A 19,199-nucleotide genomic window follows, 5' to 3' on the forward strand; every position below is an offset into this window, starting at 1 on the left:
CATTTGCCAAAACACACACACACACAAACACACACACACACGCAGACATGCCATTTGACATTTTTCTTTTCCAGTGTTAAAGGCTGATTGGAAGAACATCATTTTCTAAGCACATTTTGCCAAAAGAATACAGAGCCAGTATATTTTTAGTATATTCTAGTTCACACCCTCATACAGCAATATAAGTAAAAAAAAAATGTACTTAGAGCATTTAAAAAATGCTACCTTCCCCTAAAATGCCAATTCTATAATATTAATCTTTCAAAGTACACCAAAATGTAGAGGCTAGAACAACATAGAGTAATCTCTGTGTATCAGGCAGTGCTGGTGTTCTGGAGACTGACAAATCAGATACTGTTGTTATCTTGGGGAGGGGGGCAGATGTGGATACAACTCTATATGACCCAGTAGGAAATGTGCTATCTCTTGGCAAGAAAAAAGTAAACGTAATGGGAATGAAAAAGTAATTTGGCCTGCAGTGTTGGGGAAAGCAGTGAAGGGGCATAAATGTGCTCTGCCCTCTGAGGCACGGAGAGAGCTGGGGTAGGTGCAGTGGGGTGGGGGAGGGCATGGCACTGGGACTTGGTGGCAGCAGCTCAAGTTTGAAAGGTATGAGGACAAGCTCCTTTTCAAGAACCTTGACTGCTAACACATTGTTTTTGTTTTTTTGCAAAGGGTGGTAACAGCATGATTGTAACTGATCTTTAGTTAAGTGACTGGTAGCCATATGGAGGTGGAAGAGATGGAAAAAAGAACTGTTCAGGATACACATTAATTAGCTGAGACATCATGATGAATTCTGAACCTAATCAGAGGCTAGGAAATGCAGAGGAAGGAGATAAATCTGGGAGTCACTTCGGAGCATCAACATAACTTACAGACTGATGAGTAATGAGGGAAGATGACGAGGAATTTTAGCTTCTGAGACTTACACCTCATGGTGTTGATGTTGATTAGGGAGAAATTCACTAGATGAAATAGTTGATGGCTAGGGAGTGATAATTAGCTCAGTTTTTGATGTGTGGAGTATCAAGAACCTTTTGCGATAGCAGTAACAGCAAACATTTCATATGTACTTATTATTTTCCAGACACTGTATGTGCCTCATCTCATTTAGCCCACACCTCAATGCTATATAGGGTAGGTATTATTATGGTGCCCATTTTTAACATTAGGAAACAGGCTGAGGAACCTGATCAAAGCTTTCAGTAAGTGGTGGTACCGTACCCAGATCTGAACCAGGCAGCCTGACTCCAGAGCCCTTGCACCTTATTATCTGGTGTAAGAGTCCAGCAAAGAGAAGGAACACTTCTTTCACTGAGACACAGGAAAGAGGGGAGGATGTTTGAGAGGCAAGGCACATTTGGAGGCCGAGGTGGGAGGATCACTTGAGGCCAGGGTTTGATACCAGCCTAGGCATAATGAGACCCTGTTTCTACAATTTTTTTTTTTTTTTTTTTTTAGATGCAGAATCTTGCTCTGTCACCCAGACTGGAGTCCAGTGGCACAATCTCTGCTCACTGCAACTTCCTCTGCCTCCCAGGTTCAAGCAATTCTCCTGCCTCAGCCTCTCGAGTAGCTGGGATTACAGGCACGCACCACCACACCCTGCTAATCTTTTGTATTTTTAGTAGATACAGGGTTTCACGATGTTGGCCAGGCTGGGCTCAAATTCCTGACCTCAAGTGATATGCCTGCCTCGGCCTCCCAAAGTGCTGGGATTACAAAACACATTTTTAATTAGCTGAGCATAATAACATGAGCCTATAGTCTCAGCTACTTGGCAGGCCGAGGCTGGAGGATCACTTGGGGCCAGGAGTTTGAGGCTGCGGTAAGCTATAACTGCACCACTGCGCTCCAGTCTGGGTGACAGAGTGAGACCCCATCTCAAAAAAAAAAAAAAGAGAAGAAAAGGCACATTTGGAGACCGGGAGAAACAGGCATCCATGTAGCAGGAGGCAAGACCATCTGCTGAGAATGAGGGGGGGCGGGCAGGCAAGAAGATGGGGATCTGAGGGTGAGGGCCAGGTTTGGAGTAGGAGCGGGAGGAATCAAGGGGTCAGCCAGGTGCCAAACAGCCCTGAAGACCTAGTGAACCCGCAGTGGGAGAGAAGAACAAGAGATGCTAATCAATACTGTGAGCAAAGCAGGAGCCTGGGTAGCCCTGCTGAAATCCAGATTTTAGCAGGGCCCTGCCAAGTCTGGGTGAAGACCCAGCTGGGCAAACTTGGAGGATTTTTGGACTGAACCCTGTGCAAACATGCCCACTTCCAAAGCTGTAGTTTTCCACGTGGTGTTCCCAGCAGGGATGCAGACCACAGAACTAATAAGATGATTACCTTTAAAGAGAGGGCAAGGCGGTCCCGGATATAGTTCTCTTCTGTTTTTGCCTTTTCAATTTCCTGTTCAAGTTCTAAACGCTGCTTGCCTGCCTGCTGCAGGATCTGCTCTCTCTCTTTTCGGAGTTCATTTTTTAAGGCTGCTATTCGCTCCTTGTACTCTTCATCCAGTTTCCTGCAAGGAAGAAAAATGGACAAGCTGCCATCACGTCTTTCAGAGGTCCCAGTATCAATCTACCAAAAATGGAAACACAGAGGCACAGAGATGAAAAGCACCTGGATAAAATATCTAGTGTACCCTGCTTTCCCTTAGGGCTTGACCACATCTGAGTCACTCCAGCAAGGTGTGGCCAAGAGGCTGGCCAGAAGAGTCCCCGATGCCCTGTTCTGCCTCTGCAGCTGCAGGCGCCACTGCCCTGGGCCAGGGTGGTGGGTGAGGAGGAGCCTCACTCTGCTGGCCTCACCTGAGGTTGTACTCATTCCGCCGCTCTATGGCTGCATGGTGATCATCCACCTCCGAGGCCATTAAAGACTTGAGCTTCTCGGCCTTGTCCAGATCTGATCGCAGCTTCTCTTTTTCTCTGACCACCTGATCAACTCGTTCCCTAGGATCAGAAGTACACTGAGTTAATGGGAAACTGTTTCTAAGCAACAAGTAGACCCAGAAAAGCTCTCATCTGGCTTGCATCAATACAGAAGCAAAACCAAGACAACCAAAACCCTCCCAAAGCAAAAAGGCATTCCACCCTTCCCTTCAAAAGCCTACATGTTAATCTAAGTTCTCCTTAATTTTCCTATAGTTTAAGGAAGATGTGTGCAGCAGTTGGACAGAAGATGAGCAACATTTGCATACAGAATAGAAGGATGTCTATCCAAGGCATCCGAATGACTTGCTGCACAAGTAGGAAAGGGAATGGGGCAGGCAAACCTTCTGCTCAACTCACAACAAATGCCGGATTTCAGCCTTAAAGCTGGCCAGAGCCGCCTGGTGAATGCTGTTCTTGGTGACCAAAAGTTCATTTTCAAGGGCCAGTGTTAATTCTGTCAAATTGATGTTTCCATCAAGGCTGAAATCCAAGGCCTAGAAATCAGAGCAAGGCGTAAATTCAAAAACAAATCACTCATTCCATCCTCTGAAAGCAGAAAACGTGAAGGCTATACAAACTCTGAGAGCTGACAATGATCTAGAAATTAGACAATTCCATTGCTTTAGTGATTGCTTAGGAACAGCCATCAGTCTAGAACATAGTTAAGTTTTCTCTAAGGAAAGCATAACATGGTTATTTGTGTTAAAAAGAAAAAAAAATTATCTTGGCCAGGTGCAGTGGCTCACGCCCATAATCCCAGCACTTTGGGAGGCCAAGGCATGCGGATCATTTGAGGTCAGGAATTCAAGACCATCCTGGCCAACATGGTTAAACCCTGTCTCTACTAAAAATACAAAAATAGCCGGGCATGGTGGTGTGCGCCTGTAGTCCCAGCTACTTGGGAGGCTGAGGCAGGAGAATCTCTTGAACCCCAGGAGGCGGAGGTTGCAGTGAGCCGAGATCATGCCATTATACTCCAGTCCAGGTGATAAAACGAGACTCCGTCTCAAAAAAAAAAAAAAACCAAAAACCAAAAAACAATAACGACGACGACAAAACTATCTGGCCCTGTAAATAAACACAATTGTAAGAGTATTTCTCATGTCAATAATCTGGGGGTTAAAAACATGGAAAGTACTTAACAAAAGGCTCCTGGTTAAAAGGGCTACAAAAAAGTTACCTTTTATCTTTGAGACTTTGTGAACAGAAGTACCATTAAGGAGAAATAAAATCAAATCACAGTTTCCAAAAAAAAAAAAAAAATTGAAAATTTTCAACCCTTCTCCGGTTTGTCATTTTTCTCAATTTTAGCTGCCACACCTTCAGGATCTCCTGGCTGTTCTCAATGCCCTCTTCCTGCCAGGTGTCGAGTATTCTCTCCACAGATGCATGGCCCATCCCATCATCCAGGCAGGAGAAGACCCGAAAGCCAATGGTACTTGTCATTGCTGATGAGGTTGTGGTACGTCGTCCACTCTCATCGAAAGACTGGAAGGAGGAAGAGACTTGAGTAAGCCTAGCTTGATTCCAGGCATTTCAACAAGATATTGGTCAGCCCTGACCACGATGGGTAGAAGGCATGTTTCTCTAATATACAGTGCCAGGAAAAAAGTCATGCAGCCGCTCTGATCTCTGTTCCCAACTGAGTCAAGCCTACAGAGCTTATCAAAACCAACTGTTTTGGTAGAGAGTTCTATGACATAGACGAGATATGTCCCTAATTAACACCAGGTTTCTTCTGACCCAGAGCTGACATGACAAGGCATAATTAGTGGTCTTCCCACTATAATTTATGGTCATTTCTCAAACCCAACCTTTCCTTCCTAATGGTTAAGTCTAATTCTTCTTTTGCTTCCCTCTCTTTCCTTAGTATTTTGTTTCAGACAACAGATTAATTTATTAGACATTACTTAAATGGGTTCTAACTTTTATTCACCAAGAAAGCACTTTTGCTTATTTTTTACCTGCATGGAAAGGTGCCTTTTTAGTTGTCTATATGGAGTAGATGCTGATGGTGTAAGAGATTTTCCATTTTTAAACAAACCATAGAAAAAGTCTTCTACACTCATTGTACCGTCAGGATCAAGATTATGGAATACTTCCTCAAGCATCTAGAAAAGAGTCATCACATATTTTAAATACTCCATTCAAGTATACAAGGCCCAAAGTATACTTCTGGCCAATAGTAATCAGTACCATGGTTGGTCCCAGGACTCCAGAAATATAATTATGCCCCTTTATTCTCACTTTACTGATTTCCCTTTCCAGTAATGATATGCCCTCCTCCTTCCCACAAACTAAATAAAAGTCAGTTTCCAACATCTTCATAATCTTATGCAATTTAGCAATTAACTATATTCTCTTTTATTCACACTCCTACAACAGGCAGTCTTTAATGTTGTTACACATTATTCTTACAAATTAAGAAAAATATCTAAATAATATAAAGATACAGCTTCCCAGTGTCATAGCGGTAGAAAGCGGTTGGACATCCGTTACACTTTCATACTGTGGTGATCCTCAGTGATATTTTCTTTATGTTGAATTTTTGAAATTGGTAGGCTAGCACAGCAGAATTTGGTCTGGGACAGATTACAATGATCTGATTACAATTAAGATTTGGAATCTGAAATCCATAACCTGGGGTTTAGAACCTTACTTTTAACAATACTGAGTGTGTTGGCTTTTTGCTTTAATGTTTTAGCACAGGAAAAACAAAGACTTTATGTGTGTGCAATAGAAGGGTTCCAAGACATGTAAAGGCAAGGGAGTTTTGACTGGCTCGTCCGCACCCTCTGATGGTAATCAAACAGCCCCTATCCTGTAATAGGGAAGGGGAGACTGGGCTACAGCCCCGTCTAGAGGCTTGCCTGGGAATGGCTGGTTCCCTAGCTCCACGGAGGAATGGGAAGGTGAATAGAGCAACGTGAGTCACTGAAGCCACAGAACGAGGAGGAAAGGCAAAACCCTCCCACTAGCAGTCAGATTCCTCTTTATTCTGGAGTTAAAATGTTTCTATAGGAACATGCCTCCAATGTACAAAATGGGAATCTCTTGGAGAGGTTGTTAAAATGAAGACTCTAATATGGTAAGTCTGGTGGTGGGGACTCAGATTCAGCATTTCTAACAAGCTCCCAGTTGAGGCCCATGCCACTGAGCAGTAAGGAGACAGAATAAGCAACAAATTGCTCTTGTTGCATTTGAGCCTACAACTGGACTCATTCTAACACAGGCCTAAATTCTCTGCAACACATTCTCAAACTTCTGATATTCATTTTGTAAATCTGGACTACTGCTAGGATTTATATGATCTCATTGTTGATTTCATTTTTCATGTAAGGGCTTGAGGCAATTCTTTCATCTCAAATGCTTTTTTTTCCCCAATTCATACCCAACAGGAACCATTAGTTTCCATTCTTCCTTTCATAGGACTTACTCTGGAGGGAACTCTGAAACAAGAAAACCATTCTAAAGACTGGAAACGTTTGCAAGAAGCAACAATTCCTAAAAGAGGATCAAATCAATGGAAAGATATTTGGGGCAAGATTCTGAGGTTGCCAAGATCCCTTAACTTTTCTATCCTGTTCTTATCAACCAAAATAATATTTTCCTGGAGGACAAGGCTTTCAGGACCTTCATACCAGAAATTACAGTCAAGTCCAGGTGTGTTGACTGAAGTTAACAAGGTTAAAAGTTTGGCTCTAACCTTAGATCCACACTGCTTGACCTTGTGACATTAGCCAAATCAGTGCACAGCTTCCAGACTGCCTAAAGACCTCGCACCTGGAAAGTCATTCCAGTTATTTTAGATGGTGGAGTGGGCAAGTGACGAATAAGAGTGTGGATTCAGAAGACGGGGGGGCTAGACAGAAAACAATGCCGGTTAAATGGCCAACTGGGGCACGCTCTACACTTTGAGCGGGAGCTGTCTCTGGAACTGTGAGGACATCCTTATTCTTACATGGACCAGGTCTTTGGATAGCTGGTTTACTGAAGTGTAAGTTGGAAAATAATCACAAACCCAAACACTCAAAGAGGCCCGGAAGATGATGTCAACAAATGAGGCAAGATCGGTTTAAGACATCAGAAAGTAGTGAGTGCTGGGAAACTGAACACAGGAGTGCATGTCCTCTCCAAAGGAGCTGGCTGCATCTTACTGCCCATAAAATGGAGCCAAATCTTTGGATTTTTAGAAAAATATCCTGATTTTTTTTTTCAATGTAGCAAAAAGTTCAATTTTAAAAACACTGGGCATGACAAATAAAATAGGCTTGGGGCCAGGTTTGGCATCGGGCATGTTGGTTTGCATCTCTGCCCTGTCATTGTTCTTGCTTTCGGAAAGGAGCGTGCTAGTTACAGGCATAAGACAGTGACTCTAGTTCCCCTTCATGAAAGCAGGGAACAGCCATGATTTCACTCTCTCTACCTATAAAATGAGAGGGGACTAAATCTAAAATGGCTTTCAGTTGTAAAATTTTAGGATTCCAAGTAAACGAGATCATCTTGAACTTCCAGCTCCTCTGTGGTTTAGAGCTAGTAATACTAAGTACTATAGAATTTCACTATTTTTCTTTAGCAGGAAAAACACTAAGTAAAAGCTATATTCAATGAGCAATCCTCTACTTGTCCTCAGGCCAGAGGAAAATAACTAAATGTGCTACTTCTTTTCCTGAGCTTTGGAAACCACCACAGAAGAAAATGCAGCTCTCCACAAGTGGCTACAGTTTATTCCAAGAATTGATTTTAGATAAATAATCCAAGTTTGTGCAATATTTTTTGGCAAAAACAACCCAAGGTTCTACATATTGCACTGATTTACAATTCAGGAGAATAAATTTAATTTTATGACTTAATAGTCACCAATGAAAAATAAATTACCACTGAGCCATTAAAAAGGTAAACAAAGGGTATATAATGGTCAAATATACATGGAAGAAGGGGAAAACAACAAAAAAAAATTTCTGTAAGCTAGGCTACTTGAAAGCTTTTGATAATAAATCAAAAGCTATTATTTGTTTAGAAAAATACCACTAAAGAAATATTTCTATTATCTGTTTAGGAAAATAATACCACTTATCCCCCGAGCAAGCAGAAAGCATGGTTTCAAATATCATTATAATCAAAGATTCCCAAAGCGACAACTGTAGCCCTAACCTCTCTCCAATCCTTATTTTCAGCTCGTTGAAAGGCACATCTTAGAATTATTTCTATTCTTATGTTTCACGGCTATTCATGCACCCAGTCCTACCAGTTCCTCTCTTAATTTTTTAGAAAACATAAAGCTCAGAGTTTTACCAAAGAAGAGTCTTTTGGGGGCTCCTTCAAAACTCTTCTTAGTATTTTCAAAACAACCAATCTACCCTTTACCATTTTCTCATGAGCAGAATATTGTAATGGCTGCTGGCTGCTCTCACCCAAGGCTCTCTTCATGCCAATATGTAAAAGCAGTTTAGCTCCTCGTCAGCAAGCAAGATTTTTCTATATATTGCTCAATCTGCTTAAGAACTCAGAGATGATATTGAGATGTTCTTTCCAAAAACTTAAATTTATCCTTCTGGCCTTCAAAATACTCCCCCAACTCAAATCTACTGAAATCCTTGCTTAATTCTGCCTCCACATGTTTCCCACAATTTACTCTGTGAATGGCACCTCTACAAACACATCTGACATCATGGCTACACAGAGCTAGTGCCTGACAGTTTCACATGGGGTAACCTGCCTAACACAGTGAGCTTACAATAGCTGGGTAAGTGTCAGCTCTTGTCAGTTTTTCTTTTCCACAACACAACAAGAGCTCCTCAATGACAGAATCTTCATGAATGAGTTCTTAGGAAAAAAGAAAATGGAGTCTAACAAGCTGCAGAGAGCCACACTACAGCTGTTCCTAGCCTGTGACCAGCTACACTTTTACCATCATTATTATTCCTGAATTATACTGCGAGGCTTACCTCTCCATCCACATTTTGTAAACCATACTGCTCACAGATGGAGACCAGCTTCTTCCGGTTCAGGTGACCATCACGGGTAATCCCCAAATCTTCACAAACTTCTTGCAGTTTCTCTTCTATCCAGTCTTGGGGAGGGGAAGATCCACTCTGTGAAGCATTCAAGTCATCTGGGTTCCAAAACCTTAACTGGCCTGAGAGAGAAGCATATGTCGCACGGTTTCCAAAGGAATTGCAAAGAGAGAGTGCCTATTCTTAAAGAAAACTGTGCTTTTTGAAAATAAATATTATAAGAAAAAGGCAATAAATGTCAATTCCATTTTGATTTGGTCCTGAAGCTCCCATGAAACAGAATCAATGGTTCTAAAGCTGCAACTAGAGTAAATGGGTACTTTTTGGCTCCCTGACAGTCATACCTGTGTAATAAATATAATCTCCTGTGCAATACTGCAAAGTTCTAGGCTTGTTTTATTTCAACTGAACACATCACAAGCTTAGGCTATAGCGATCATAAGAGAAGGCTGGTTGAAGGCCATTATCGAGAACTCTGTAAGTTCTATCTCAACTATAGCTACCAGAATGTATTACCTCCATTTTCTGTCCAGTCTAAGTACTACAGCATCTTTTACTGAAAAGAAAATAATTTCATGATAAAAATCTCAAGATTAGCCTGTTCCCAAATCCTTACATACAAATATTCTGACATACAGAAACCAACAGTCCAACTGAAAAAAACAAAAACAAAAACAAATCAATGGTTGCAAGCTGTAAGTTCCCAGTTATCTATACATTAAGGTAAATTTCATTTGAAGACTTAAGGATCAAACTACTTATTTAAAAATCAAAACTGCTTATTTATTCTCTATTAAAAGCCCTCACTTCTAAATTTTGCTTTACACATTAGAGATTCTGTAAAGTCATTACTTAAACATGAGATAATTATTGGCACAATTTTGTGTGCTTGGAAGAACCTCAGAGGGTTGAAAGCAGTATTTAGTGCTACTCCCACTCTTTGCTCACAGGAATTAAGCCCATTACTGCTGTGGCGTTTCAACCTAGAGAACAGGTTGTAATTACACTTAAGTACAGTTAATCCACAGAGGGCTGTGAAGCGGGCTGAGGTGGTTAGCTGAACCACAGTGCCATCTGGTGGCCAGAGGATCAACGTGTTCTGATGCTTCTTAAATACATTTGAAACTTGTCAAGGGATGCATTTTTAAATTAATTAATTAATTAATTTATATTGTTATTTTTATTTTTTGAGACAGAGTCTCTTCTGTTATCCAAGCAGGAGTGCAGTGGCACAATCACGGCTCACTACAGCCTCCAACTCTGGGGCTTAATGGATTCTCCCACCTCAGCCTTCTGAGTAGCTGGGACGACAGGCTACCACATCTGGCTATTTTTAGTAGAGACGGGGTTTGCCATGTTGCCCAGGCTGGTCATGAACTCCTAGGTTCAAGTGATCCTCCTGTCTTGGCCTCCCAAAGTGCTGGGATTACATGCGTGAGCCACTGTGCCTGGCCAAGGGATGCATTTTAATAGGTCACTATTTAGGACTGTCAGAAAATTAATCTGAAAGTCTGTATAAGAGGAAATTAGCCCGTAAGTGAAATTATATATCTTAGTTACCATCTCTTGCATGATATTAAATGCTAGGATTTTAAAACTAAAAGCTATCAATTGGGAATAAATTTTTTGTTGCTGTTGTTCTTAACGTTAATTCCCAGCTGGCCTCCAGCGTAAGAGATCAGAAAGATGGGGTGTGGAGAGCACCCGGCAGACCTTCCCTTCCAGGCACGTCCTGACACACTCGGCTCTTACCTTCCGCTTCATACTCCTCACTGCGTTGCGTCTTCCAGTGCTAGAGAAGGCAAGAGAAGATTAGTGTGCTTTAGAACTTATTCAGAAAGAACGATCCTAGCTTTTCCTAGAGCAGATCACTCTCTGGCTCTGAAATCATCATCTAAGTGAGTCACATAATTTCAGGACTCTCTAGTGTATCCATCTAGATGAGTTCTCTTCAGTTAACCAGCCAATCAGGACGAGACTCCTAAGAAACACCACACAGCCTTCTGCAGCAAGGATTTGTCCTCATTTGCTAGGTCACTTATTCAACAGCAAAACCTATCACAACCAATTAAACCCAGCCAAAGCAAATATCCAGTATCCATCAACCAACAAGTATCTGTACACATGCATTTTTGAATTTATTCTTCAACAAATGTGTACTGAGTGCTTCTCTTTGTGCTAGGTACTGTGCTAGGTCTTGGTAATACAACCATGAACAACCATGAACAGGACAAACAAATTTCCTGCCTCAAGAAGTTTATATGGTAATGAAGACATGCAGACAAGAAAACAGGAAATACAACAGGGTAGTATTTTAAGTGCTATGACAAGGAAGTTCAGGATGCTATGTTGCTATGCAGATGGGATACTTTAGACTTGTTAGATCGGGAAGAAGCAATGTCTAAACTGAGACCTGAAGGATAAACTGCAGAGAGCCAAATGAAAAGAAGGGGGCAGGCTGGGCGCAATGGCTCACACCTGTAATCCCACCACTTTGGGAGGCTGAGGTGGGCGGATCACGAGGTCAGGAAATTGAGACCATCCTGGCTAACACAATGAAACCCCATCTCTACCAAAAATACAAAAAATTAGCTGGGCGAGGTGGCGGGTGCCTGTAGTCCCAGCTACTCGGGAGGCTGAGGCAAGGGAATGGCATGAACCCAGGAGGCAGAGCTTGCAGTGAGCCGAGATCGTGCCACTGCACTCCAGCCTGGGCAACAGAGCAAGACTCCGTCTCCAAAACAAAAAACAAACAAAAAAAAAAACAAAAGAAAAGAAGGGGGCAGTTGTTACTTGCTGAAGCAAGGAGGCAAGAATGAGCCTGGTATATCTGTGGCATAGTGAGGAGAGAGATGCAACTTAAAATAAGTAGGCTAGAGAAAGTATAAAATGTACATTACCAGTAAATTACACTAAAGGCAGTTCAATTTATCTGAATTGGACCATTTTGCTACCTTATCAGGCTTCATTATTCCTGCCTCTTCTCCAAAGTCACAGCATACAGTTGTAATTTGTGTACTGCATAAAAGTGCCCCGCTAAGGGCACAGGTCAGGACCAAAATCCAGCCCTTGCTCCGCTGGCTGGCGATAGTACAGGTCGTCTTTTGACCAGTTGCAACAAGCAGGTCCACAGTGGCTGTGGCTTCCAGCAAATGGCTTTAGCCTCTCCAGCAAACTGCCTAAAACTAATCACTGTTACGAGGGGTTACTATAACCATCAAAGAAAACCCTGTTAGAAAAGGTGGATCGCCCTTTCCAAACGGGGCTGCTGTCATAGCAGTGATCCAGCTTTATGAATGAAGCTGCCTTTGATAACAAATAACCAGCACATTTTCTGGGTAGCTGACCTGTACAAGACTAGTTGATTGCTTAGAATCCAAAAATAAACTCAACAGGAAAGTCAGCCTAATTAATACCTGTCTCTAGAACTTGGATTCCTCATGACAGATGGTATGCCATGTAAAATTTTTAGATGAAATGTTGTTTTTCAGTAGTTCATTCAAGTTAATACGAGTTGAAGTTCTTCTTTCAGGCAACCTACGCTCATCTACTTTATTCTCCACACTCACTAGTGGTAGTTCTCACCTCTTAAATGAGGGCCAACCGCCTACCACAGTTTCACAGGTCCATGTTTTACTTAGATATTTAAGATAGTACCAATTCAGAGAGTCCATTTAATTTGGCCATACCAAGCTGACAATGCTGAGATGGGTTGTTGCTGACAAATGGAAGACACCAAAAGGCCGTAACTCAAAATGTTTAAGTTCACTACAATTCATGTAGATTACAATGAAAAGTCACTAATAAACATGGTATCCATGAAAAGTGAATTAGGACGTGTGATTTTTGCTTGTGATAACAATTTCATAAGCTCACTCAGCCTACATTTCTAAAGACATCTCTCCAATCTAATGGATGTCTGAGGCATGGTGGGGATGGGGAGCAAGTGGTAAAGTCAACAGTCCTTCATAAATTTTCTTACATTCTCATTTCTGGTCAGAATTAAATTGTTTTCACATTAGAAATTTTAAATCAACAAAACCATCCTGCCTGTCTGTCCCTCCACATTTATTTCCCTATTCAACAGGGCAGACAATTTAAATGCTCATACTACTTCGGCATCCAAAATTATGAAAATTCATTATTTAGCATATCAGTTGGAAACACCCCAGAACTAAATCCACTAATTCCACCTATGACAAATAAAATAGGGTTTTATGGTCTCAGAACCATTGGTCGAAACCTACCAAATCTCAAGCAGGGAATGATTTCTAACAGCAGAAACGAACGGGAGAAATGGCAGCAGAATATGTTATCACTGGCCCCAAACCATAAAGAGAGTCCCAGTTGGAATATACAGCTGTAAAAATGCAACACACACACCTTCAAAAAATCCTTGTCATTACTAAAGCATTGGCTCATTTACTTCTCAGTTCATTTGAAAATAGTGAGCACAGAATTCAGAGAAGCATGATGCTCCAATATACTGTTTCCAACGTCTTATGAGTCTATGGGACTGGGTGCCTATGTCTGATTCACTCTTTGGGACAGTACTTCCCTGCTGCCTTCTTCCCCAGATTCTTACTCCTAACTAATAAGGGATCGAGTATGGAGGCCACTGCATAGACTTAGGAGCCAGACTGCCTGGTGCTAAATCATGGCTTCCCTACCAGGTTGGCCTTAGGCAAGCTTCTGACGACTTCTGCCTCAGGTTCTCTGCCTATAAAATGGGAACAAAGTAGTACATATTTCATGGAGTTACGGTAAAGTGCTTAGAATTGTGCCTGGCACATAGTAAGCTCTGTACAATTTTGTTATTTTTATTGGATATATGTTTATATGATACATATAGAATTTATTTTAATTTCCATATTTAAACTTAAAGCATTCAATTGGGTAGGCCTGGGGAGGTATCTGTTATTCATATACGTTTGTAAGAAAAATGCCAAGTCTTCCCAGCAGAGAAGCAAGAAACACAGACAATTCACATAAGAGGCAACATAATTAAAAACAAACAAACAAACAAAAAACATGGGGGAAGGTTCATCTCAACAGCAATTAAAGAAGGATTAAAACTGAGAAGTCATTTTGTTCCCAAAAAAAGGTCATTTTGTTCCTATTAAATTAGCAAAGTATTTAAGATATGACTTCTATTACCATCAAGGTTACGATCTGAAACAGGCCTGTTCATATGTTATGGGTGGCATTGTAAGTGATTATTACTTTCAGTCATGTAAATGGCTTTATGCATCAAAAGCAATAAAAATGTTCATACTTTTTGATCCAATAATTTCACTGGGTATTCAAAGACAATAAAATCAAAGAGGAAGAAAAGCCATATGTGTAAATACATACATCATAGCACTTTTTGTAACCAGAAAGTATTGAAAACAATTTAAATATTCAACAATAGAGCATAAAGTATAATGATACATTATAATGCAGTCATTAAAAGTATAATTAAAAAACCATGTAGGAACATGGAAAAACATCTTATGAAATGTTAAATGAAAGACCATTACAAAAATGCTATCTATACTATGATTACCACCAGCAAAAATATTTATACAATTAGACAAAGGCTGGAAGGAAATAGACATAATAAAAATAGATACATCTTGGTGGAAGGACTATGGGAAACAATTTCCTTTTATTCTTTTACTGTTATAAATGTTGTTTATGCAACAGAAATAGGAACAACTCTCACTATTTGCCCACTAAATTCTCAAAAAATTTATTTCCTGTGACTTGGGGGTGGGATAAAAGGAAGCTCCCTCCTTTTGGTAAATATTGTTCTGCAGCATCTCCCCCGTATTATGACAGATGAGGCGGTTTGGTGGGAAGCCCAGGTGCTGCTCAGGCTGGTGAATGTTGGATGCCAATGCCTCCTAAAGTGGCAAGATCAGAGACACTCGACTGAGACCTGCCTTGTGGACTGAGACCATCCCAAACAGACATTCTTGAGACAGTCCAACCCAAAAGCGTCAGATACGGCACAGCCTTCGAAAGCCCAGGCAGCATCCTCATCTTCAATGATTTCACACAAAATCTTAAGGCAAGTGGGGGTGGGGGTTGGGGGAGAAGGATAGTTTAAACATGGTTTTTGTTTGTTTCTATTTTTAAGACGGAGTCTCACTCTGTTCTGCAGCCTCAACCTCCCAGGCTCAGGTGATCCTCCAGCCCTCCCCGCTGACCCACCTACAGGTGCCTGCTACCACACCCGGCTCATTTTTGTTTTTGTTTTGTTTTTTTTTTTTGTAGAGATGGGGTTTTGCCATGTTGCCCAGGCTGGTCTCAAATTCCTGGGCTCAAGTGATCCACCCACCTCAGCCTCCCAAAGTGTTGGGATTACAAGTGTGAGCCACTGCACCCAGCCAGTTTAAACATGTTTTAAAGTCTTCTGGGAGTAGCAGTATCCCAAGAATTCCCCCTAGGACCCTTTGTAAGAAACACAGATCCAGCCAGGACCACCCTGTTAAAAGGAGAAGCAGGCTTATGCTAATGGCTACATTTTCATTCCAAGACCACCTCAGTTGGAGATGGGGTATTCTGTGCTTCCTTGTACCTAGTGTCCACCACGGGTCTGTTCCCTCAATAAGAGGGAGAAAAGCACAGGGTGGCTGAGCATTTGTTATGAAATTGCTATTTCAGGGGGGTGGGTGGGGGAAGATTCAATTCATTCACAGCTCATTTATTTTCATTCTCACTGCCTGGAGCCAGTAGTTCCAATTAAAAAGCAGGGAGAGAAGGAGGGGAAGGCAGGTTAGAAGGCTCGGGGGATTAAATCATTCGGTTACTGGAACACCACCAGTAAAGGGAGGCATCATTCTGGAAAAGGGTCCTTTAATTGCTGATGGCTTACCCAGCACAGTGGAAGCCTGGCAGGTGGCCTGTAGACACAGATCTGCCATGAGCACTAGAAGGACGATTATCACAAAAATCTTTGGAAAAGTAGGGGGGAAAGCGAGAACAATGGCTGAGATGTGTTCACAAGACTGAATTCATGAGATAAGATTTATTTTTTCCCTTAAAATATATGTAACCTCTCATTGGAGAAAGAATGGATATTAATAAACATAAAATTCATCCTGTGGGACTTCAGTTTCTCCCTACTCTGGAGGCACAGTTGTAGACAGATAAGCAAAAGGGTTTGGCAGAGACACTGTCTGGGTTGTTTGGCTCTGCCACTTTCTGTGACCCCTCAGTACCTTACAAAGTGAGGAGGACACTCCAGTGCACCCAAAGGGACATGGAGTCATATGCTTGGCACTTAAGAAACCTTAGCTATTGTTATTATTTCAGTCAGAAAAATGATGTGGTTAGGGGTTTAGACTGCAGAACCATACTCGAGTTCAATTTCCGCTCTACCACTTACTCGTGGTGTGACCTTGGCCAAGTTACTTACCCTCTGTGTGCCTCAGTTTCCTCATGAGTACATGAATAACAACACGTACCTCTGATGGTGTGCTTCACATTTGGAAAGCACTTACAACAGTGCCCATTAAGTGCCAAGCATTTGTTAATAAATATTACAATGACTATTCTTACTACTTGGATGTGTAAAACTAGGACAAGGGCAGAAAAAACAGCAGACAGACCAGTGCCAGCTTTAAAGAACAGACCCAGAAGAGACTCTCTTTAAAATCTACAGCCTTGATATGTTAATTGGCTTGATTTAGTTATTTCACAATGTATCCATATACCAAAACATCATGTTGTACACTGTAAACGTACATAACTTTTATGATTATACCTTAATAAAGCTAAGGAAATCCCCAGAACTACAGCCTTGAGCATGATGATTGTGATGAAGCAGTGAACTTTCAATTCAACTTAGGATCAGGGCTTCCCCTGGGGCCCCTCCCTGCAGACAGTGTCCCCTAGGCAGCCACGGCTGGCAGGGGCTGCCTTGTCCTTCCGCATTACTATGCCAGTGTACTGGCCAACAGCCCCATTGAGAGTAGGCAGAGGGGAGAAGGTCAGAGGTTGTCCAGCCCCAAAATGGCTGCTCACAAGACAGTCCCCACCCCCTCAGGCAGACAAAGGGAGTCCCCCCAAACCCACTCTGAGGGCCGTGCATCTCAGTGTCATGCTGGCCATTGTAGCCAGCTCTTGAGTTTGTCCTACAGCTGGACAAGAGTGCCCTGCACACAGCGGCTGCACAGGCGGCACCGATTTCTGGAATGCTCTCTTTGGAGGGACACCTGCTTTGCTGGACTGCAGAGCAGATGGCCCGAGCCTCCTGGATCTCCAGCTTCTAGCCCCAGTGCTGGGCCAGCATCTGCAGCCTGTGGTCCTGGTGTGGCCCCTGCCCACAATAGCCCAGCCGCCACCCCCACCAGCCATCTGCTCCAGCGCAGACCTTTGCGCCCCGCAGAATGTACAGCTAATTAAAACCATTACGGGGGCAGACACCGGGGCATTCTTTCCCAGCAGAGGTTGCTGAGCTGATCTCAGCAGCCTCAGAGCCTGGAGTAGAGTTGTCATTTTTTTTTTTTTTTTGGAAAGGAAAAAGCCCTGTAAACCCAGAGAGAAGAGGAAGGAAATGTACTAGAGTAACATAGCTTCCCAAACAAACTGAGCTGTAGTGTGCATTTAGAAGAGCAGCACATTTAGCTAAGCACAGGAAGTCTCTGAAAAAAAGAGAAATCAGTTTAAGGAGAGTGCTCATGAAAGAAACTTTAAGACTTTTAAAAAATACAGCATCTATGGCGTATTTCACTAACAGTCCTAAGTATTTATAAAGCCTGTGCTCTGAGCTGGGTAGTGGAAGCTGAGTGCACCCGGCAGGGCTGGCTATTGTTTCTGCAGGGACACACTTCCTGGGACTGTGGTTCATTTTCCACTATGCCACCTTTGAAGGCAAAGGCAATGGAGGGCCTGACAGCCCAGCTCCCAGTCTCTTCATTCTGAACTCCGGGACAAGCTCCTAAGGCCAGGGTTGTCACGACCAGAATGCAAATCAGTGCCTTTATCTTTAAAGGCAATTAAGTGCTACAAGTGCATGCGGGGAATAACAGGAATTAATACGATTTTTAAATGTACACACATTTAGATGAGTCCTACTACAAATTCACACACATTTAGATGAGTCCTGCTACATTGAAGGCTAAAAAAGCCTTTGGTACTACTGGTCCAAGGAAATGCTGAATTTAAGAGTTTGGGCCTTAAGCCTCTTCTCCTACCAAGTTTGGCAACTAGTTTTGGTTCACTGGATTTTAAAGTCCTTAAAGGAAAGAGATTTAAAAAAATACCTTTCCTGCTCCTCAGAGCTGCTAAGTAACGAATACTACTTTTCTGTTGGAAAATATTTAATGATATGTAGGACAGAAAATGTTACTGTCATCATGAACATTAATTCTTGACTTCTTGTCTGTTTTAGTTTCTAGTTAGAAGATAAATATTAGAAATTGTTGATCTGGAAGGAGGTGGGGGTAGGGTCTGGTCTCCAAGACAATTCCCGTTGGGATCAAGTCAGGAAGGCTCACCAGGACACTAAAGCCTAAAAGTATGTGTCAGAAAAAGAGACATTTTATAAGCTTTGAAGGAGCTTCTATCACTTTCAAGTGATCTACAATTGCATCTTGAATGAATGTTTCATCTCTGGCAATAGCCGGATGATCTGATAAGACTTAAGACAACGAAGGAAAAGAATGGAATTCCATCAAAAAAAAAAAAAAAAACTCCATCCTGAAGACATCATAGCCTTTGGCAGAATAAATGGCATCAGCAATAAAACTGCTTGGTTTGTCAAAGACTGGAAAAGAAAATTTAACAAGGGAGTAACAGGAAAATAGGTGCATTTCGGCTACAAAAGCTCTTAGCAGAACTTCTCTTGGTTATTAAGTTTACTCCAGAATTAAATATTGACTCTGTACGATGTAAATGAATAATTCATAAACTGCAAAGTTATGCATACATGAAAATGAACATAAGGGAAAAGATAAGTCAGTTTCACACTTCTTGAAGAAGTTTCATTTTATGTAGGGTAGTAAAATCAGTTTGTCTTTTTTTAAGCTTTTTAACAACCACCTCCCCATCCTCCTACCCTCATAGTCCCAACACAAAGACTGGATTTGCTTGTAGTGCAGTAATCAGCTTTAACTTTTCTCTCAGGTCCTCACTTAAACCACACTGTGCAAGCCAATGGTTTTGGCTTACACTACTATTGTCTACAGTTGGAAAAATGACTGTATAACACCCCTTGCTGTTGATAAAAATCTTACTAGACCCAATTTATTCCCTGTGGAGGAAAA

The 19,199-nt window shown here is 41.8% G+C and overlaps 1 protein-coding gene across 10 annotated transcripts in view; it reads right to left on the minus strand.

Annotated features, from left to right (window-relative positions):
* The window catches only part of NIN (ninein), a 111,254-nt gene that overhangs the window by 48,249 nt on the left and 43,806 nt on the right, over nucleotides 1–19,199 (minus strand). For all 10 annotated transcript variants that reach the window (XM_054530647.2, XM_054530649.2, XM_024231639.3 and 7 more), the window contains 7 exons: nucleotides 10,696–10,735; nucleotides 8,875–9,065; nucleotides 4,891–5,037; nucleotides 4,247–4,414; nucleotides 3,284–3,420; nucleotides 2,804–2,944; nucleotides 2,340–2,514 (listed from right to left, as the gene is read on the minus strand). In XM_054530647.2, the coding sequence (XP_054386622.1) occupies nucleotides 2,340–2,514; nucleotides 2,804–2,944; nucleotides 3,284–3,420; nucleotides 4,247–4,414; nucleotides 4,891–5,037; nucleotides 8,875–9,065; nucleotides 10,696–10,735 (999 nt within the window). The remainder of the gene's footprint in view (nucleotides 1–2,339; nucleotides 2,515–2,803; nucleotides 2,945–3,283; nucleotides 3,421–4,246; nucleotides 4,415–4,890; nucleotides 5,038–8,874; nucleotides 9,066–10,695; nucleotides 10,736–19,199) is intronic.

The sequence above is a fragment of the Pongo abelii genome, chromosome 15 (assembly GCF_028885655.2).
Source record: "Pongo abelii isolate AG06213 chromosome 15, NHGRI_mPonAbe1-v2.0_pri, whole genome shotgun sequence".
NCBI lineage: Eukaryota > Metazoa > Chordata > Mammalia > Primates > Hominidae > Pongo > Pongo abelii.